Genomic DNA, 23687 nt, shown 5'->3' on the forward strand with positions numbered 1-23687 from the left:
TCGTAGTCTCCAGTAGTGTTCACTAGGCAAGTTCGCGAGTGCTCTTGACTTGAGGGCTAATCGACTGGAGGCTTCTTCACATGAGTCCTTCTCAACTTGAGCGCTACTTGACTTGAGGGCTACTCGACTAGAGCACTACTCGACTTTAGCGCTACTTGACTAGAGCGCTACTCGACTTGAGGCTACTTGACTCGAGGGCTACTTGACTTGAGGGCTACTCGACTTTAGGGCTACTCGACTTGAGGGCTACTCAACTTGAGGGCTACTTGATTTGAGGGCTACTCAACTTGAGGGCTACTCAACTTGAGGGCTACTTGACTTGAGGGCTAATTGGATTGAGAGCTACTTGACTTGAGGGCATGAGATACTTACCACAGTAACAGTGTTCACAGATCACTCCCTAATCTTGAGTGAGATGCAGTCTCATAAGACATATTAAACAAACTCATCTTCATATTTCTGTCATTTTTAATATATATATATTTTCTGTACAAAATCTTCACTTTGTATATAATGTACACGAGAAAAATTCCTCTTTTTAACATTCAAACTAACTAAGCTTTTCACACGCAAAGCAATGAAATTTGATTAAAATCAAACAGACAACTTTTATTCGCCCAATTGATAATGAATAATATAAGCACACATCACATGCAAATAAACTTAGTTAGATTCAAATGAAATTGAGGAATTTAATTTATACACTCGTTAAAACGATTCTAAAGACAGACTATAATAATACACAAAACCATTTTTATGTTATATAATACACATGTGGGAGTGGAATACATGAATGAAAGTACTTCCAAAAATAATGATATGAAATATATACCATATGTTTGTTATATATGTATGTATGTTGCCTATTTACATATGATTATTAATTAATAAGTCTATTTTACAAATAATTGTCTTAACCTTTTAAATATACATGACTTCCATACAAGTACATGTAATATTTGTGCATAAAATGTCCCAGCTTTCATTAATTTCATTTGAAAAATGCTGATTTAATTTTGGGAGTTTCTAAATGAGTTACAGATTGCTACAATCAACAAATCACAAAAATGTGACTTGTCTTTAAGTATTTGTTATTGTTAATATATTGCTGTAACTATTAATTTGACATAATACGGGCGCAGCTCGGCTGCCGAATTAATAGTAGAGTAACACAAAAAATAAATAACTTATTGTGACCACAATTGCCTCTATACTATCCAGCGAGCATGTGTTGAGTTCTATACATCCCTAATAAAACAATGGAAATTTGGCAGTTGTTTACGTCAAACACTTTCGATTGAATATGAATCCTTCCGATTATCCATTGGCGGGGAGGCATAAGCTTAATTAAACACTAAATATCCACAGACGTTAATACTAAATATCGACAGAGTGTAAACATTAAATATCGACAAAGCGTAAACACTAAATATCGACAGAGTGTAAACACTTAATATCGACAGAGCGTAAACACTAAATATCGACAAAGCGTAAACACTAAATATCGACATAGCAAAAACACCAAATATCGACAATGCAAGTCGACTCATGAATATGAAAGTCTAGAATAAATAACTACAGATGAAATACCAGGCACAAGATTATATCATCATTCAGTTTCAAAACTTACGAAAATACATCTAATGTCCTCAATAAACAATGCTTATATAACACACATGTAAAATATTTCTAATACAAGAACCATTCATCAAGTTCATGAAATAATTTTATTGCTAAATCCTGTTAACATTTGTGTATATTAACGTTAGGAAATTTAAATAACTTGCATAATTACCTTAATTTCTATCTTCAACTAAATTCATGTTTAAATACAATTTGAATCACATATTACTGAACATGTAATACAAACATGAAAATCATTCTATTAAACAATTTACCAACAATTCTCAGCCACCATCAGTGACCATGCAAAATAACAACATACATGTAGCTTTTTAACAAATTAAGAGAATGTTAAGTGCTGATCACAAAAATAAGTGCATGATTTTAAATCCTTTGGATTAACTTAAGAATGACAACATTTAAGACAAGGCATATATAAAACAAGACCAATTATGACTTTTTCTGTACTTAATCTAGAGAAGGGATGTGATTGACCTGGCAGCTGGAGGGCTGAAACCATTTCGGCCATGGATTCTTGGGGCACTTTTGGGGTCAAAAGCACACTGCTGTAGAAGAAAAACTGGCTTTTTAGAAGCTCTTTGGGGAGTTCTTCTGGCTTTAAATTTGAAGCAAACTGGGATATTAACTCTTACAACCAAAAGCGCACACAAGTATCTCTTAATCATCTATTTTTTTTTATTTTTTTTTTATTTGGGGGGGGGGGGCATTAGACTCGCGGAATTCTGCGAATCCGCGGACAAATCACATCCCTGTAGTAGAGGTTTGTTTTTCTTATAGTGCAGGGTGCAGGGCTTATAATTATGAACAGTCTCTAGTCTGAGTCTATACATTTTTTTATGAAATCCTCTTTACTTTTTTATCTTGCGTATTTGTTTTAAAATTTAACCCCTGACTGAATGGTAGAGTCTGACTCAGAAAAAAAGCACTTTTATTAATTACAAAGAATCATCTTTATTTCATTCTTTCATCAAAACTAAACTAGAAAGAGAGATACAATGATATGAACATTTACAGTTTTACCATTTAAGTCTGAACTCAGACTTGAGACTGTCTGTTAACATTGCCCCTGGGAGCTATTTCATCAAGAATACAAGCAGTGATTTTCGTATGTCTTGGAAAATGTGCCTAACAGCTGGAATGCATTGATTATGGCATCAACATTTTCTAAAATCAAACATATTTCTTAAAAAATGAGAATTTTTTTCCTGGTTGGCCAAAAAATAATTGCACAATAATAACGCTGCCACAGAAAAAAAATGGACAATAACATTATTCAGATTTAAAAATCCGAATATTGGCAGAAATGTGAAAGAAATTTTACTTGGTTTCTGAAATTGTATGACAAATTTCAGTTCCAATAAGCATAATTTTCACAACACTTAATCAAATTAATCAACCTAAGATGACCATTATAACAAACTAAGATGTCATGACAAAATTACACAACCAAAACAAAATTACACAACCAAAAAACAAAATGAATTAAATCAGTAAATTTATGAATGATGATGGCTCTTGATAGATATTTGTTATGATATAATTTTCATAGAATGATATATTTCAAGGGATGAAAACTTCTATCATGAAAATACTTTTGGTAATAATGAAGACTAAATCAACAAATCGCAACATGCAAAAATGGGTCATATTGAATTTTGAATTACTGTCTTGTAAGCAAAACTACCTGGTATGAAAACAAACACAATTATATTCAACTTCATAGTTTTATGAAAATGTCTGGTTAAAATTTAAAAAAAAAATCGAAGAAGTTCGATCGATTAAAGTATGGTAAACAAGAAATAGTTATTTTATCGAATTAGCCAGGTACCAATAGCGTTGGGGCCAAAATCTCCATGCTTCATTTATTGTAAGTACCGTATGTTACAAGCAATTTATTTTTTATGCCAGGCACGAATAGTGTTGGCGCAAATGTCTCTATACTTGCCCAGCATTAATTTTTTAGATGTTAAAAGCAAATTTTTTATTCATACTGAAAACTAATAATACTTGTATAGCATTTATAGTTGTAATCATACACGAACCATTGTTAAATCTGGCTAAATTTAAAAAAATCCAGTTAAAGCACTTTGGGTGGTGGCGTTGTTTTGGATATTCTATAGGCACACACTATAAGCATAAAATTTACTAGAATTCCACGCATAAGATGTGTCGTCTGTCCAGAGTGTCTATTTTAGTCTTTTTAGTGAAGGTGACCTTGACCTTTGCCCCTTAATTCAATAAGGGTCACTTTTTAGGTGAGTAGTGTCACCTACTGATCATGGCAATTTTCTATACCAAGTTTGAAGACTCTGCGCAAGTTTTTCAAAAGTTAATTATCCGAAACTTAAGAAACATGATGTGGACGCCGGACAAAGTTATCTCTACATGTCTCCCAAACATTGCAGGCAACATTATTATTGATCGTAAAATAAAAAAAAACTTTTAAAAGGCATGCCACTGTCAGAGAATAACAGTTCAAAAAATTTCTAAAAAAAGACATCAATAATTTTGCTGTAAAAATAAATTCAAAACTGAAAAAAAAAATCATATAGCAAGGTAATACACATTAATTCTCTACACCTAAAATCATAGTCAGACACAAAAATATTGACTTGACTCTTATATTTACATGTGGTAAAACAACTCAAGGGTCGAATAGAAAATTATAGTCAGACAATAAATTATTGACCTGAAATTCATTATGTGGTGACAGTCACAATTCATGGGTTGAATATAAAACTGTATTACTAAGTATAATTCATTCGTCAGATAATACAGTTTAACATTCAATTCCCCCGAAAACATCATTCAGTTAAAAAACAGTTGAATAAGTTATAACAAAATATTACTGGCATGCCAAATAGGTAACACAGATATGCTCATGTAAAGCAATGTCGGTAACTATCAACAGAGAGGTTGCCAACTGCTACTTGTGTGTGTATGTGTGTTACTTGTGTGTGTGTGTGTGTGTGTTACTTGTGTGTGTATGTGTGTTACTTGTGTGTGTATGTATGTGTGTTACTTGTGTGTGTATGTGTGTTACTTGTGTGTGTGTGTGTGTGTGTTACTTGTGTATGTGTATGATACTTATGTGTGTGTTACTTTTGTGTGTTACTTGTGTGTGTGTATGTGTGTTACTTGTGTGTGTATGTGTGTTACTTGTGTGTGTGTGTGTTACTTGTGTATGTGTATGATACTTATGTGTGTGTTACTTTTGTGTGTAACTTGTGTGTGTATGTGTATGATACTTAGGTGTTTGTTACTTGTGTGTGTACATGTATGATACTTATGTGTGTGTTACTTGTGTGTGTAACTTGTGTGTGTACATGTATGATACTTATGTGTGTGTTACTCTTGCATGTATGTTTGTGTAATGTACAAGTACAACTACACATGCACAAGTGTAACTACACATGCACAAGTGTAACTACACAAGCACAAGTGTAACTACACATGCACAAGTGTAACTACACATACACAAAAGTAACTACACTTGCACGGTTCTTCACAATCTCTCCAAACTAAAATGTTTCAAGTGTTAAAAATAATTTTGCACATTATCACAATGTTAAGTTTGCATATTTTACAGGACCGCAAACATACTCCATTGTTTGTTAGAAAAGATGAACTTGTAATGCACAATTAATATGAATTATGGTCTAATACTGCAATTTATGTATGTGTTTCAAAGTACCATTAAGCTAAAAAAATAAAAACAACCGTATAGTAAAATTTAGAATATCTACTCAACTTGTGTAAGTAAAATAAAAACAACAACTCTCTTAACCCTTTACTTCATGTAAACCTAAGCCATTTCAGGCTGCCAGTGTATGGCTTATCAGTTCATATCAGTACCCCTACTTCATAGGAGATTATTGATATTATTGGAATTTTAACCCTCATGTATTACAAACCTATTTTCTTAGTATTTCTTTTGGTTTAATCAATAAGTCATCAATGTAAAGTTTATAGAGAATTAAATTTCCAATCCAGTCATATAAATTTTATTTTGTTATCTAAATTATTTCCGCATGATATTCATAAATAAAAAAAAAAATATGTCAAATTTGATGAAAATTAATTTTTCAAAACTAGACAGCCGGTTATATGGAGCAGATTGTGGGTTTTGACTCTAAGGTGAACATTTTACCAAAGTTTCATGAAAATCCTTATACATATGACTGACATTAATTTTAGGCTTTATTATCACAATCATGATTACAACCATTATTTTTTATCGGAAAAAAATGTAAACGTGCTATATTTTCCAATCCTTAAAGCTGCACTCTCACAGATTGAACGTTTTTACAACTTTTTTTATTTTTTGTCTTGGAGTGAGCCATTTTTGGCAAAAAATCCATGGAAACCAGTTATATAAGACTGCTGACAAAAATCAGATCGCAGATTTTTTTTATTTAAGTTAAAAAATTGATGTTTTGTGCATTATTCTTAAACCGTTAGTAACGGTTAAAGCCATAAAACATTAATTCTCGAACGGAAATATGAAAATCTACAATCTGATTTTTTGTCGGCAATCTTATATCATTAGTTTGCAGATATTTATGCAAAATTTTGCTCTTTCCAAGACAAAAAATAAAAAAGTTGTAAAAATGGTATATCTGTGAGAGTGCAGCTTTAAAATGATCTCTCTATCAATAATTCTTAAAGTATTCAAACTTATCTCTCTAAACTAGTGATTTGACTAAACTATAGTTATAATAATGCAACATAAAATAAAACAAAAAAAAGACATGGACATCTCTACTTATGTTGAATGACTTGATAAAGTATAAAAGTGTAATATCATTGATAAAATCATCACAATTAACCGATGGCACAGCAATTAAGCAGTTTTCCACCGTAAACCGTCATCTACAACCAGTGACCACACAAACAGTGTTTATTTTTTCAGCAAAAGCATCTACGCTTTTTATTTCACATATCCGACTTGACAAATATATATTTTGTTTCACACTTTCGACATGACAAACATATTTAGTTCACTTTTTTGACTTGACAAATATATTTTATTTCACCTTTTTTACTGGACAAAAATATTTTATTTCACATTTTTGACTTGACAAATATATTTTGTTATCTTAAAAAAAGGGAGCTGATATTAAAATGATTTATGAGTATCAAATTCATCATGATAAAAAATCATGTTCAGTTGGAAATGTACCTTGCTGCTTATATGAAAATGATTTGATTGCATTCATAAGGTAAACACCCATATTGCAAGAAATTGATATCTATCAATCAATTTTTTTTTTCAATGCTATAGAACCCCCTAAGTTCCAAAAATGTTTTTTTTTTCTTTTTAATTAACCATGCTTGTCTAAGAACTTCTCTGTACCCTGTACATTGTGACGGTGTTAAACTCATGCATAGTCCCCCTGGTTATAACAAGCAACACCCAGTTCATCACATAACGGTACAACGCGAAGGGCATACAGTGAAAGCACATTAAATTCCTCTCCACGTTTCATCTCTGTTGTACACCAAATTAGTGGACGATCTTGAAAACATCCTTACTGTGAATAACCCATCTATTGCAGTGCAAACCCTCTTGATATTATACCATCAAATTTCCACAGCTCTTGAGGGTCAATTCTAGGTGATCTTTCTCAATGTGTTGACCGTCTTGATATTTTACCATGAAATTTCCACAGCTGGGTCTTGATATTATACCATGAAATTTCCACAACTGGATCTTGATATTCTACCATGAAATTTCATTAGTTCTTGGATCTTATAGCACTAACATTCCGCAGTTCTTGAGGACCCATTCTAGGTGATCTTTTTAACAGTGAGAATCCTCCAAATACCATACAACCTCACTTCCACAGCAGCTGGTACACATAGAATGCAAGGTGACTTTTCAATCTTTCAGCTGCACCAGTGGCTCAGCTGGATGGGTTCCATCTTCACAAACCATTCACTGTGAATTTTCTACTTCAAACAATCGAAAATCCAAATATCATTCCTTCAAACATCCGTACTAGCTGATAAGCCCAGTGATACTTCTTGTTATTTATACCTTTCTCACAATCCTTACAATAATCCTCAATTGTTCAGGTATGTTCTGCTTGATGATTGGTTGTAGTAGACTGGGTCGTCCCTGTCAAAGTTGATGTTTCGACGCCCAAGGTACGGGGAACTCTGACCAATAGGGCCGTTACTCATCGGGCCCCCTTGTGGGTAGCGTGCGCCAGGGGTGGGGGACGGCTCTACAATTTACAACATAGAGATGATACATTTGCAAAGTTGCTGGAGCTCTTACACTCAGTAGACAACATCACTAGCAATTTCGTGTGAATTTCATTAGAAAATAAATTGGTATCATTATATACATGTATATGTATGTCTATAATTAGAATAAAACCTTATTTTTCCACCAATGAAATTGCAGATAGTCAATCATAAAGTTAGGCTTAATCATTAAGAATTTCAACTTTCGGAGTGTTTGAAACTCCACCTACTGCCACTCGTTCCATACACAATCCCTGTGTCATTGAAAATGTGTCAGCAATGAGGTTATATTCTTAGTCAGTCAGATGACCTGAAGTAACATCTTTACAACTAAGAAGGGCTTTTTTGCTACGCTCATTCGACCCAACCTTAATCATCAAGATATTACTTCATGTCATCTATCTATTACTAACCTGCAGAGACTTTTAAACCAAGCCATATTGAACAAATAATGTTTATAATCAAGTCCTTTTCATTTCTATACTATTACTATTAATTCTTTTCAATAATCAAGCCTTGAATCATAATTACCAAACCATCTTCACATCTTAATAATACTTCATAATACTGCCTATTATTAAAAAAAACAAAAACAGAGTAAGTCCATGCAATCTAAATCTGAAGACATCCATTTGCTTACAAATCTTACCAAAGCCAGGCGGCGGCTTTCCTGTCCGTCGGGCAAGCAGCCGTAATGAAGGCCCACCATTCTGTATGATGTCGATGGCATCAGAGTGTGTCATGGTCTCTGTGTTGTAGCCGTTTATCTCGAGCAGCTGGTCACCAACCTGTGAAGAATACATTACGCTTTATGAAACTTCTTCAGTCCACCGCACATTCCATATTTTTCATTGGTTCAACAATTATTAACATTCATACGCCATCTTTTCCTTGGTTTAGTGGTTTTGAATATTCATATCCCATCTTTTCCATGGTTTAATGGTTTTGAATATTCATATCCCGTCTTTTCCTTGGTTTAATGGTTTTGAATATTCATATTCCATTTTTTCCTTGGTTTAATGGTTTTGAATATTCATTTTCCATTTTTTCATTGGATCAACGGTTATGAATATTCATATCCCATCTTTTCATTGGTTCAACAGTTATGAATATTCATATCCCATCTTTTCATTGGTTCAATGGTTATGAATATTCATATCCCCTCTTTTCATTGGTTAAACAGTTATGAATATTTATACCCATCAACAGTAATGAATATTCATATTTCATCTTTTCATTGATTAAATGGTTATAAATATATATTTTTCATTGGTTCAACAGTAATGAATATTCATTTTCCCTATTTTCATTGGTTCAACCGTTATGAATATTTATACCAGGCTTCATGTCATATGGTATGTTAAACAGTAATGAATATTCATTTTCCCTATTTTCATTGGTTCAACCGTTATGAATATTTATACCAGGCTTCATGTCATATGGTATGTTAAACTGTTATGAATACTATTGTCCTATCAAGAGTCAAAAGATTTGTTTTGTAAAACAAAAACCTCACAACTTCATATAGATTAAACTACACAAGTACACTACGAAAATCTTTCTATAACTCATTTTTCACAAAAACATTCTTTTGGCCAAAGATTCAGTGATGCCATAAATTGTCTGTTCAGGACCAGGACGATTACCTTTATTATTCATAGTTAAACTGTTATCAATTTTCAAATCAAGACAGCTTGGCTACATGTCAAATAATTATTATGTAAAATCACAATTAATGCATCAAATTTTGCAATCAATTTCCCCCCACTGACCCGTAATCTCTTGTCGACGTCAGCAGCACCTCCTTCTGCTATCCGCAACACAAACAGCGGCATACTGTTGAACTCCTGACCTCCCCTGATGGAGAAACCAAATCCCCGATTGCCTCGATTTAGGTCGACTATGTAGAGCGTGCCCTCTGGTATCTCCTGTAAGAGAGGAAAGTTAAAAAGACCATTACAAATTGATATGGAGCCTCTATGTTTCAATATGGGATTTTATTCACAAGTTCAAAGGTCTAAAATCTGTGGGAATGTTGCAGCTGGCAATATGTTAACTGAACTGCGACACCGGTTCGAACCCGATTTCCAACTTGTTTTTTTTGCTTGTTTACATTTTGGTATTGTTTTTAAAATTATGATATCAAAGAGTAAAACATTTTATTAAATAATTGTCTTGAGATTCGGTACAGAAAAAACTTTTTTTGGTGCCAATCTGATGTATCATAAGTGCCTTTAAAAACTACTTTTTTTTCATGGCAACAAACCCTAGCCAGTATTTATATCTTTGTTTACCAAACAATTCATTTACACACAAACAGTTAATAGCATTTTAAACATGAAATTGTTTATGTTTTAAGTTTAGTTAATAAGTTCTCTGAATTTTGAAAAAATACATATACCAGACCATGTTAGTCACTGGCAATTTTATTAACGCACATATCGTACCATCACTTTTTCCAATCAATATCTTTGAGTAGTTAAATTTCTGCTTTGAAATTGAGAGCATTACTGGAAAAATCAGGCGGTTTATTGCATTTTGCAACTCACTGAATATTCAATTAAAATATTTTCCACTGGTTTATTGGATGGCTTCGAGTAAGGGTTCGAAAAACAGAGAAATAGCCCACAAAAAGACCAACTGTGTTGGTGAATAATGATTTTTTTAAAGCTACACTCTCACAGAGTGACAGGTTTTACATTTTTTTTAGTTTTGGTCTCAGAATCAGCTGATTTTGGTATCAATGTCATATAAGATAAAACACAACTGAACAGATCTCAATTGTTTGAAAAACTACGGAAATATTTTGTTTTTAAGACTTTGAGCAATAAAACATAATATTTTAGCATACGTATGTAAAATTAAGATCTGATCTTTTGGCAACAGCCATGTAACACTGATTTCCAGACATTTAGCAAAATTGGCTCATTCTAAAACAACAAAAAGAGTTGCCAAAACAGTCAATCTGTGAGAGTGCAGTTTTAAAGGATAAAAACAGTATACATAATATTTTTGTTTGCTTAATCACGAAATTCAAAAATTTGCTCAATTTTATCCCTGGGTTTTACAAACCTGCTGGTTGATCATTTTCATTCTGTTGATGTCTTTTGGCGGAGGAAACTTGTACCGAGGGTCGGTGTCGTTCTGTGTCGGCGTCGCCATCACATTCACCATAGAATTCTGGGAGCCCTGTAGGTGTATATACAGTACAACTCATAAACTGTATATGGGTTGAAATATTTCTGTAAATATTTGTTCTTTGGATAGACTAACAGGGCATTTCTCCTCCAGCCCAGACCTTAACATGATGAAAAAAAGTTGACAAATATTTGACAAAAAATAGCAAAGATAGAGGTTATTTCTTCTGTAATATACCAATACTATTTAAAATGTGATTCTATAATTTAATTTCATCTGACACAAAAATACATTTTTTTAATGGAACAAGTAATATCACTTGTATTCTAAATTCCCCATCACTGACAAAATTCCTCTATGCATGGGTGCTGGGGTCAAAAGCACACTGCCGTAGAAGAAAAACTGGCTTTTTAGAAGCTCTTTTGAGGGTTCTTCTGACTTTAAATTTGAAGCAAACCGGGATATCAACTCTTACAACCAAAAGCACACTAATATCTTTTTAAATCAGCTAAAAAAAATAAAGATTTTATCTATTTTTTTTATTTTTTTTTGGGGGGGGGGGGGGGGGGGGGCCTGGGGCCATTAGATCCGCGGAATTTCACGAAAAAATCACATCCCTGTTTAACAGTCCAAAAGAGGGCATACCCCATCAATGATGAACACAAGATTTATGGGCCATGCTAAACAAGTGTGTATTGTTTATGGAAACATATATACCAAGTTTGTTTTCAACATATTTAATGATTTTCGACATATGTCCAATTTTTCCATACCCTTGATGACAACAAGGATGACACCCCAATCCCTTATTTCCCCGAAAAATAGACTAGCTAATAAAACAGCAAAACTTACCCTCTGAGATGGATTGTTTGATGACTCATCTGAAATAAGAATACACAATGTTTAACTTAAAGTTTATTTAATGCAGAGATGTGATTGACCTAGAAGCTGAAGGGCTGAAATTATTTCGGCGATGGGCTTTGCGGGCGCTTAACAATGTTAAACAATTCTCACCTATCGGTGGCAAAACAGTGAGAGCTACGGAGTATCCCGACTCCTTTATAATGTTAATGTTACGTTATAATGTTAAAGATGTCCTAGTGATGTATATGCCTGATGTCAACCTCATTTACTGGCAGGGTTTGATATTTCTTATCAAATGTATAATAAAGGATAAAATAAACCTTTCTCACCTATTGGAGGGCCAACAGTGAGTGTGACGGAGTACCCGGACTCCTTGATGATGTTGACGATGTCCTCATGATGTAGGTGCGAGATGTCAACCCCGTTCACTGCAAGAATTCGGTCCCCGACACGCAGCTGGCCACATCGCTCTGCAGGGCTGTTCTCTAAGATCCGACCTGCCATGGAAGAGCGAATGTTATAGGCTGACTAGAGTAATTGGACTTTTGATGGAGTTACCAAACTTAAAATGGAGATAAATAGGTGGGTGGACTTTCCAGTGTATTTGATATGGAAACCCTTTCAAAAAATCATAATCATCACTGGTATTATAAGATATCGTATGAATATTTCATCATTTTTTATTTTGTTCAGAATTTTAACGATGGGACAAAAGTTTATTGCAAGTCACATTAAGCGGGACAGCATCAAAATCCATGTCAATTATCGAAGTTTTATGGTGGAAATTTTAATGATCTTATATTTTTAGTGCAATAATGTTTTTTAACTAGCATGGTTGTGTGATAATATTTAGTCTTGAATATTTCTATATATTTTCTATCTATTCCTGAGAATATCTAAAATGTGCTGCATATGTCAATAGTGAAATCAATGGTACAAACATGCTTTTAACAGGCAAATAGAAACAAGTTGACATTGATGATGATGATGATGATGATGATGATGATGATGATGATGATGATGATGATGATGACAACAGTGATAATGATGATGATGACCACAATGAAGATGATGGAAATGATAATAAAAACGATGATGAAAACAATGATGATGATGATGATGATGATGATGATGATGATGATGATGATGGTCAACAATGATGATGATGATGATGATGATGATGATGATGATGATGATGATGATGATGACACCAGTGATAATGATGATGATGACCACAATGAAGATGATGGAAATGATAACGATGATGAAAACAATGATGATGATGATGATGATGATGATGATGATTATGATGATGATGATGGTCAACAATGATGATGATGATGACGACGACGACAATGACGACGACGATGATGATGATGATGGCGATGATGACAAGGATAATGATGTCAACAATGATGACAATGACGACAATGATGATGATGACAATGACGACAATGATGATGATGATGATGATGATGATGATGATGATGATGATGATGATGATGATGATGATGATGATGACGAGTACTATGATGATGATGACGATGATGATGATGACATCAATGATGAAAACAATGATGTCAACGATGATGATGATGTAGATCAAAATGATGAAAATAATGAGAGAATGATGTCCAAATATCGGGGGGAAAAACACGACCACAAGAAAGATTGTAAAAGTACAAGGTAATCCAGTCATACAAGAGGCTTGAAAATATGAGAGCCACCATCAGTTCATTTATGAACATTTAGCATATGGGCATTTCCTTTTCGTAAAAACAGATACCTTGGCAATGAACTTTTTCATAATGGCTATGATATGATTTGAAATTATGAACATATGAAAACCAATGCATCTGGATAAAAAATAATGAAACCAGTTTGTATTCAAGTTCATGTCATAGCAACAAGACAACGTAGAGGAGTTTACAAACATGTCGACAGACCACAATTGAACCACCTTCTCCGCTGCGCAAATAATCTACACAATAAACGTCTCCATGCAAAATAAGAGGCATGAAATTGTGCAGTAAGAAATACGATCATTCTCTAATAAACATCATATAAATTTCATGTACGTCACGCAGAAATTCCATGCATCAAATAGAAGTAATAACAAGAGTCCATTCGATAAAGATAATAAGAATGACTATCATAAAAGCAACAGTAATATCTCTTCCCTCAGATTTACGACCATGTCGCCTTGTCAAGAAAAGGAAAACTGCTTACTTGGAGATGTATTGTTGTTTTTTTACATCATAATCATACTTATGTTTCTAGAATATGGAAACGGCAATACTTGCTGCTTGGATGTAAAAACAGTCTCAGGTGTAACAAAGAATGGTTGTCTATTAAAGCTGTACTCTCACAGATTATACAATTGGATAACTTTTTCATTTTTTGTCTCAGAATCAGCTGATTTTAGCATCAGTGGTTTTGATTCAGTCAAATAAGATTACTCACAAAGGAACAGGTCTCAGCTGTTTGGAAGTTGCCGAAATACTTATTTTTCTTAAAGTGTTAGTAACGCTTTTTGCCATAAAACATCAATTTTCAAGCGTAAATATTAAAAAATTGTGATCTGATCTTTTGTCAGCAGTCGTATATCACTGGTTTCCAGACATTTATGCAAAAATTGGCTCATTCCTTAAAAAAAAAAAAAAGCTGTCAAAACGGTAAATCTGTAAGAGAGCAGCTTTAAAACCTATACGAGTCACATTGAGTCACAATCATTATCATATCTGAAATCATGACTTGAAGCAGTTTAAGCGCCTAAGATTTCATTTAACCATATCTGTTACTAGTTGCTAACGTCTGGCCATTCTTTTTGCCTTGGAGGCAATAAAAATGCTGAGAAATCTGGGAATCAGTTGGAAACCCTCACTCCTATCATTATTTGTTTGAGAATAAATCCAACTAAAATTACATGCTTTGTGTATTTACTAGAACAAATAACTAATTAACATGCTTTGTTGAATGAAATTATGATGTTTTTTAAACACAGCCTTGAACTACAATTTACCAAAGCTCAAACATACAGTTCAAGGTCACAAAATAAGCGGGGACCAACAAGGGGTCCGTGCAGGTGGCACTCAATCCTTTTGGCACGAGGGAGTAAAAAGGAACAACTATCAATCAGTCACAAAACCCATCAACAGGGAGGCTAATGTAAAAGCCAAATTTCAGCCAATGGGGATTCTCGGTTGCTATGGTGACATTAAACATTGATTAATTGGAAAACTCGATTTCTCACCAATCCATGGATATAAATGTCGAATATTGAACATATCGTCAGCAGCAAATCGACCATAATTGGAATACCTTTCTGAAAACCCAGAAAATGGCTGAACGTGCTCATCAGATTTTTGTATCATTGTGTGAAAATGTGTTTTAAGATGTTTATTATTTGTCCTGGGTGTCTTGTATGGTTGATAAAAAAAGAAACATTAAAATTTCATTTAGGGTTGTGAACAAAAACATGAAAGTGGAATGTCTTTATCAAAATTATCAACAGTCTGGAATTTTGGCAAAACGGTTATGAATTGCAGAAACAATCATGTTTTAGTCATTTACAGCTATTTATTATAGCAGTAACTTATGTTTTCAATCTTGATTTTAAATTAGAAATATGTAAATATGAGCAACATGACAACTATGATGGATTTCAACCATAATATTATAAAAACGTATTTTAACAAGTATTGTCTGAATATAAATCATGCATAAGATAAAATCCCAAAAGGTGCTATAACTGAAAATTGCTCCCAAACTAATTCCACTTCATAGATGATAAAGAATTATTTAAACACATTTATAATTAAAAAATGATTTAAGACACAAAATTTATATAAATAGCAAAAGATTAACATTGAAGAAATGCATTTCTTATTTATTTTTTTCTACATGTCTTTAATTTCGCATTTTGTAAACAATATGATTTACAGCCATTTTACTGGCACATTTTTTTTTATATTACACATTGTGTTAGCATCGTTTTGAAAAGGAGTACATGATACAATCGATACAATTGGATAAAAGAATGTTACACTTTCTGTGATTGGATAAAATAAGGAAGAAAAGCGGTGACACGTACCAATGAACTCACCTATCGTAGACCCCGCCTTCGTCACCGAAGAAATAATTACAAAACCAAAACCCTCGTTTTCTCGGCGATTTACGATGACATCATACGGATAGTTATCTGAAAATTGTTTACAAAAATACATTAAAATTTGGTTTAACTTTATATTGATTTAATTAATACGATAAAAAAAAAATAAAAAAAAATAATAAATTATGATGGAGATATAAATCATAAAACAGGGCGCTAAGGGAGAAAATACACGCATATAAAGAAAATACTGTCGTATTCTGCAGTCTGATGACTTCACGTCATTATAAGTATCACTGCGTGATGTTAAATGATGTCAGAAGAAATATTGTGCCATTAATTTTTTATTTTTTTTATGATGTTATACTGTGTCTTCTTAGTTGTGTATAACTATAATAAAAGGGTTATTAGAACTGTGATTGGAATCAAGAAGCTCGCGCCTCGTGAAAGCCAGTCTGCAAAACAGTGGAATACAACCTCCCAGGTCAAAAAACATTACTACTACCATCTAATATTACAATCATCAACTAACAATTCAAATAGTGATCACTTATACTTGATTATCATCGAGTCAATACCACATCAGGGGCCATATTCAATATAATTCTTATCCTTGGACATGCATCAGTGATTCCATTCAGTTCATAGAGCAGTTATTTTTATACTCCAATCAAAACTCTTTGATTCTAATGACTCTGGGATTCTGGGATTCCCCATACATGCAGCTGGTATACTTTTATTATTGTCAATAGCTTGAAGTGACATTTTACATATGTACCAGTACTGACTTGTTTACTTTAAACACAGTCAATAGCTCCAGGTGACATTTTACATGTGTGCACACCAGCTTACTTTGACAACAGTTAACAAACAAACTTTTTTGCTTTTGGAGTCAATTTTTTTTAATCAACTCATGTTAAAGAATGGGCTGACTCGTAGTTTTCCTAAAATTTCCATTTTAGACAAATATTTTTCAGTTTGGTTTATTTTAACTCAATTGTGAAGACAGTTGAACCTGATATGAGTATAAACTTAGTTACTGGTGTTGTTTGTCAACAGGAATGTGATTGATGGACAGATGAACGGCTAAAACCATTTCGGCGAGGGCTTAGGGGCTCACTTTAGGCCTCCATTAGGGATTAAAGAGTACAAAAAGCCCTGCCACAGAAATCTGAACTGGCTTTTTAGAAGCTCCTTTGAGGGCTTTCCTGGGTTTAAATTGAAAGCAAACAAGAATATCATCTACTAACAACAAAAGAAGTTCAAAACAAACACAATCAGTTGACTTTTTCAATCAATTAATTTTTTTAAATTTATTATTATTTATTTTTGGATCTCTGGAGCCACTGGATCAGCAGAAATCTGCAGACGGATCACATTCTTGTACACATTCAAGGCCATGAGAATTTCTTGCTGGTTATGATCAAACCCACAATCTCTTGGGAGAGAGGCAAAAAACTTATAACCACTAGACCACTCTGTCAATTTACGGATTTAATTGAGAACCATGTGACTCTATTTAATACGGAAATTTTACACTGATTTTACCTGAATATGGAGCGATTCTACGTCGTACGCCCAGTGACACTTGCCCTCGTTGGCTCGCGTTACCCATCAGTTGTACCACCTTGTGATGTGAGGCGTTAATCACGCACACACCATCGCAGAACAGTATTTCATCGTGCGTCCGCAGTCGACCATCGATGTCAGCTGCACCTCCTGGCACAATGTGGCCCACAGCAACCTATGGAAAAGGCAGCAATAAAGTTATAATGGCACCATTCATTTCACTAAAATAAAAGTAACAAGAAGATTGTTTCTGAAAGGTGAGCAGCACATTTCTGAATTTTCATAATTCCAAAACACAAACTATTAATGACACAAACTTTAAACTTCTTTATCACTTTTGTTAAATGGTAAGACAAGCAGGGATGTGATTGGCATGACAGCTATAGAGCTGAACCCATTTCATCGAGGGGATTGGGGGACAAAACTGGCTCTTAAGAAGCTCTTTTGAGGGTTTGACGCAAACTGGGGGGTCAATACTAACAACAGTATAGTCAAAACTAGAAGCCATAAATTCACTTTTTCTATCAGGAAAACATTAATATAAGGGGAAGGGAGCGTAGAGCAATCTGTTCAAGGTAAATCCTGGACTCCATAGACAAGTCGTACCCCTGACAAGGTAAACATAATAATAATATCAATCTAAGAATGAATCCCTAACAAATCAATAATCAATCAAAAAAACATTAAGTTAATACCGAATCGAAACAGATCTCAATTTTTGAAAGCAGTATTTTTTCACACGACATATAATTTTTTTTATATATGCTAACAACAAAGTAATTTATACCTGTGAAGCTTCCTCAGTTCCGCCAATTATTCTAAATCCAAACCCACTGTCCTGGCGTTGTAGCGTCACGTTCATTTCCATATATTTCGGATTGTCTTCAGTGTTTCCTGGGTAACAGAATGGTTTAGGTGATTGTGGGGCAGGAAACGACGTGTTCTGAAACTGCTGACGTCGAGGCACACGTGACATATTGCTGGACATCGGGTCTTCTGACTCAAATGATGTGCTTTGTCTTGGAGGGCGACCGGCGCCCACCGAAACGGTTGAATTAGCACGATTAAAGTCTGGAATATCCCTTCGTTGCATATTCGGTGTGGCACTATTCTCTGGAATACTAGATCCCCAAGTCCGAGAATTCACATCATAATTTCTAAAAGGAACACTGTTATTACCCCACCCACTGTTTCTTGCATAGTCTGCATTGCCACCTGTCGCATTCCACCCACCAGGAGTCGGCGTTTTACTTCGCATATCTGATGCTGTCGGTGTTTTAGGTCTGCTTGGATCAGGCCTATAATCCTGAAACTGTGATCGCTGCATCATTTCTGGCCCGGGCGTTCGACTCCTAAACTGACCAGGTCGAGCACTGTCTGTCCGCCCATAGGGGTCTCTATCAATATTGTGCATATTATTACTACTTTTCACCCTCATGTTTCCGAAGGGATCAGCTCTTGGTCCAACAGGGGGTCGTGAGTTTGCATTAAAACTATCTTCGTTACCATGACTAAAATCACGAGAGTTATCCGCGAAATCTCTACGTGGTAAGTGAGCACTATTTGGCGCGTTCATATTTACATTCGGGCGAGCGCTGTTACCTCCTTGTAACGCAAGTCTGGTCGGAGTTTTCGGACGGGAATCGGATGGAGTTTTCGGTCTCGGCTGTTCATTGGAAGGCGTCCTAGGTCTCCGTGGAATCTCTGGGGGCAACGTTGTTCCATCCAGCTCATCTCGAACTATAAATGAATATGGGTTAAGTCAATTTTCACAAATAATTTACTACTTACTCTTTACTTAAAGTCTCTGGAAAATACTTAACATGATCATTATGTGTGCTCATATAGAAACTGATTACATAGCTGGGTCTGTATTCAATATCTTTCTTATCCTTATCCTTAGACAAGCCTCAGTGACTCCATTCAGTCCATTGGCCATTAATTTTTTACAGTTAGAATATTACAATTTTTAAAGCAACCACAGCAGGATATTCGATTCAAAGATTATACAATCGATTATAGGCAACCTCGGTCATAAACGATCTTTCTTCAACATAACTCGATCACTGGCCATCATTTTATCCCTACAGCGAGCACAACATATACAAGCCCGACTCACCTCTGGACATGTTCATATATCCTTCACCATGCTCCCCACCTGTATCAATAAATGCAAAAAAAAGTTCACATTTTTTTATTTCTATTAGTTGATACTTACTTCATTTAGTTTGATTGTTAAGAAAGATGATAGCTTATAGAATCAGTACTCTCTCAAGTCCCTTCCCTGGACAAAAAACAATGCTGGTGTCCATTTTGAGAGGCTATGAGGTCACAGCTCCCTATGTGGGGATTGAACTCCTAACCACTTAGGTGAGGGGTGGACATCTGTACCACTAGGCAATTCTGACCTTGATTTTAAACTACAATTTATACATGTATATTAAGACTGATTGCCTTAATTGATTTACAAATATAGTAATTTAGATCGAGTTATGGAGAAGTGCTGCACCATGTCATTTTTTGGTAGCACCTTTCTGCTGATGGAGATCAGCATTAAATCACCATTCTGCCCTCGAAGAATTAAATGCTTATGACTGTAAAAAAAATACTTCTTTTGTTTTAATTAATACTTATTATAACTTATTATATGACTTTAAATACATACAAACTTTACATATTTTGTAATCGCAACCTACTACTTTCCTAACAGTTTCTGTCGATTTAAAATGTTCAAGTTCATCACAGCCCAATACAATACAACTTTTTCACCCTTTTCAGCAGCCCAACATTACTTAAACCCTATACAAATAGCTTACCCTGTGCTGAGTCATTCTGAAAATAGATGGAAAAGAAACATTGACTCATTTTGCTCAAACTTTACACAAATCATAAGTTTATGGGAAGCAATGCAATAGTTCATTGAGTTTCATTCCTCAAATGTACACTTGAGTATAAAATTAAATCATTTAAAATCTTCTGAACACATTCAGTTTTAGTGTTTATGCTCCCATCTCTGCATACAGGATTGCCTGATCAATCCTTATTTAATCATTTAAAAGCTATACTGCCAAGGTTTATTTTATGTCAGTAATCTTTTTTATTCACTTGATTATTAAGAAGTTTGCGCAAGTGTGTTGGCTATAATATAGAGACATTCCACGCTAAACACTAAGATACTTTTTATGTATTACTTATCAAGGATCTTAATGATTTAGAAGACCAAAAATAAACAATAACAAATACATTATATCCTAAGCACATTCCTCTTAAATACAGTGAGTTAAACAGTGGAATTTCAGTGTTATTTTCGGCCAAATTCCCCTCCTTAAAAAGTATACATTTTATCCCTAACCAGGTGAAAAAATCCCTTTTTTTGGAGGAGATTGATCTCTTAACATTTAGCAAATGTAGCAATATAGTGCCATTCATGAATATATATTAGGGATGCAAACGAATATTCGAATATTCGAATATTCGATCGAACGTTTGGTATTCGAATGTCAAAATAGGTATTCGAATATTCGATGTTTTTGTTGAATTAATAAATTAATTAACTTTTTGCCTACAACTGTCATCTTCGTCTGTCTTGTTTTTACAACGATGGACCCCTAATGCCAGAGGTGTGAACTTGATGACACTATACACGCGTCATATCGGATATATCGCCGGGAACTATAAACAGTCCCCGTAATTTTACATTTACTGGTTGTTAAACAAGTGACATCAAAGACATTCTAATTATTTTGGGTACATTTAAATGGCCATGCCAATTAGGGTTTAAGAGATCGGCCTTTATACCAATGTTTTGTCTTCACTGCTAATCAAGCTTGGCGATATTGCTAAAATCACCTTGATGATATGAAGGACATGTGCTAGTTATGTGCTTTAAACTGTTTTCCAGGTTTTCGATATATCGCTCTTGCGTACAAATTAACTGTATGGTTTAACGTTTAAAGATATATGTCCTGTATTGTTGTACAATACATCAGTCAAAATCGACGTTTTGCCATGGTGTCGTTCTCTATAATTATAGTTCGTAAACATCAATCCCAGAACGAGGATGCAAATCCGGGAAAATACGCAATTACCTGATCTTATTTTGCATTGTTTACAAAAATGAACGCAGAGGAATTGGTATAATTCGGGTTTTTTTATAAAGATATATCGCTTTTTCTTGGGATATATATCTTGAAAATAGGGAAATTCAGAGGCTAATTTGTGGAACAATAAGGGTCCGTCGCGTGTACCGTATACGACACAGAAGGGTAACAGGGCCCCGGCTATTACGTTAGTGAATACTAGTTTACTACAATTCTTAAAGGTTCATTTTGGTATTCGAATATTCGAATATTCGATCGAAAGAATTACCGAATATTCGAATATCAATTTTGCCATTCGTTTGCATCCCTAATATATATGGATAGGATTGTTAAAAAAAAAAGGTTTGAAAAACAGTTAGTTTAACATTATATGAATCTAATGTTAGCATTTTTTCCCTTTTTGCAAAACGACCCTTTATTTCCCCTATTAAAGAGCCCCGCCACCATTACTATAAAAGTGGGGAAAAAACACTGAATTTCTGTTGACATTTAATGATACTCATTTTCAGTTTTTTGAGAGAGAAATTTCAATTAATTTTGCTTAAGAGAACCATTAACAATAAAATTGTAATACCAATGTACTCAGGAAATCTAAGACAAATATAATAATGTCTCACCATTTTATTTTGTCGTCTGCCCTTGGCCGGAATACCTGCAAACAAATAAATGAAAATTGAATGCTTGGCACTTCTCTGAAAATAATCCTCAAAAGATGAAAAGTTAAAACGTGAGGAAATAATGATTTATGTGAATTATAAATCCAAAACAATGAACTCAAACAGAATAAATCTCATATTAAACCTGACTCACCACAAATAGTAATGTGTTTATATATTATTTTTGTAAATTTTCACTTTTTTATTAGTCCTCCACTTAAAAAATCCTCAGCAGCACAAAAAAAAATATTCGATATATGACAGACAACAATTTCCATTTTTTTAATTTTAAAGAAAAAGCCTTTTAAATTGACATAACAATTATATCAGATACCAGAGAAATTTCCGAGACATTCTAACTTAAACATAAAATATCCGAACACGCGTGTGCATTTTTTTCCCCAGCAATATCCCTGAAGCAAATATAGACATAAAAGCTAGTCATATCTTGTCTCGTGAAACATGCAGAATGTGAAACATTATACCTCTAAAACTCTCCATTTCTAGTAACAATTTTAGAAGAAATAAATAGACACATGTATTATAGATCTATATCCTGCATGCTCTCTGCAGACCGCTGTGACCATATTTGAGTTTTAATATTTTCCCTGAGTATCACCAAACAAATGTATCCCTTCAGCAGTGTTTTATTTCGGCCCCATTTCCCTTTATGAAATACCCAGGGCCAACAAAAAATATTCGTTTTGGTTAGGCCTATAAAAAAAATACATTTGGTTCGGGTTACCCGACCCTTCCTATGGAATAGGTGCCGACCCTACCGTTTTTATAGTCAGTTTGAAAAAAAAAAAAAAGGAAAAACTAAAAAAAAATTATAAAAAAATGATATAATTTTTTTTGTTCAATTGCTTTTCAATATGTAGTTTAAAACCTTAAATGCCGTAAATGACTGGGTATAAGACGATAGGGGGTATTAGACGCAGGGAAAAAAATCTGTGAAAAATCCGAGAAAAAAACTTTTAATCTATGTTTTGGGTTAAAAGACGCATAGAAAAAATGTCAAAATCGTCCGGCATTTTCAGCCACCATGTTTGTTGACAGTGACAAAAAAAATTTTTTTCCGTGAAAATGGCGATGGTTATCTTTAAAACCATACTGTCGAGAATGAAAAGTTATGTCATGCAAAAAATATTTTGACAGTGCCCAACTTTGCTTTTTTATATGTAAATTTGATTATTGTTTAATTCAATTTATTATTCAAAATAATATTGAATACCGTAATTCACAAGAGTTCGGACACCATAATTTTTTATTTTTTTTCGCTCTCCGAATACATAGAAAATTATAATTTTTACATTTTATTTACATGTTTGTTTAACCTGCCTTTTTTCTTCA

At 34.0% G+C, this 23687-nt stretch overlaps 1 protein-coding gene across 6 annotated transcripts in view; it reads right to left on the bottom strand.

Annotated features, from left to right (window-relative positions):
- Positions 1–450: 450 nt before the first annotated feature.
- Positions 451–23687, bottom strand: part of LOC128217047 (membrane-associated guanylate kinase, WW and PDZ domain-containing protein 3-like) — a 97957-nt gene continuing 74720 nt past the window's right edge. For 4 of the 6 annotated variants that reach the window (XM_052923874.1, XM_052923875.1, XM_052923873.1 and 1 more), the window contains 13 exons: positions 22296–22330; positions 20395–20410; positions 19698–19736; positions 18366–19318; positions 17558–17753; positions 15992–16099; positions 15152–15223; positions 12228–12395; positions 11887–11915; positions 10969–11085; positions 9669–9824; positions 8546–8684; positions 451–7874 (listed from right to left, as the gene is read on the bottom strand). In XM_052923874.1, the coding sequence (XP_052779834.1) occupies positions 7711–7874; positions 8546–8684; positions 9669–9824; positions 10969–11085; positions 11887–11915; positions 12228–12395; positions 15152–15223; positions 15992–16099; positions 17558–17753; positions 18366–19318; positions 19698–19736; positions 20395–20410; positions 22296–22330 (2192 nt within the window). In that variant the 3' untranslated portion in view covers positions 451–7710. The remainder of the gene's footprint in view (positions 7875–8545; positions 8685–9668; positions 9825–10968; positions 11086–11886; positions 11916–12227; positions 12396–15151; positions 15224–15991; positions 16100–17557; positions 17754–18365; positions 19319–19697; positions 19737–20394; positions 20411–22295; positions 22331–23687) is intronic. The other 2 variants (XM_052923877.1, XM_052923876.1) reach the window with 2 other exon arrangements.

Source organism: Mya arenaria, chromosome 14 (assembly GCF_026914265.1).
Source record: "Mya arenaria isolate MELC-2E11 chromosome 14, ASM2691426v1".
In the NCBI taxonomy this organism is placed as follows: domain Eukaryota; kingdom Metazoa; phylum Mollusca; class Bivalvia; order Myida; family Myidae; genus Mya; species Mya arenaria.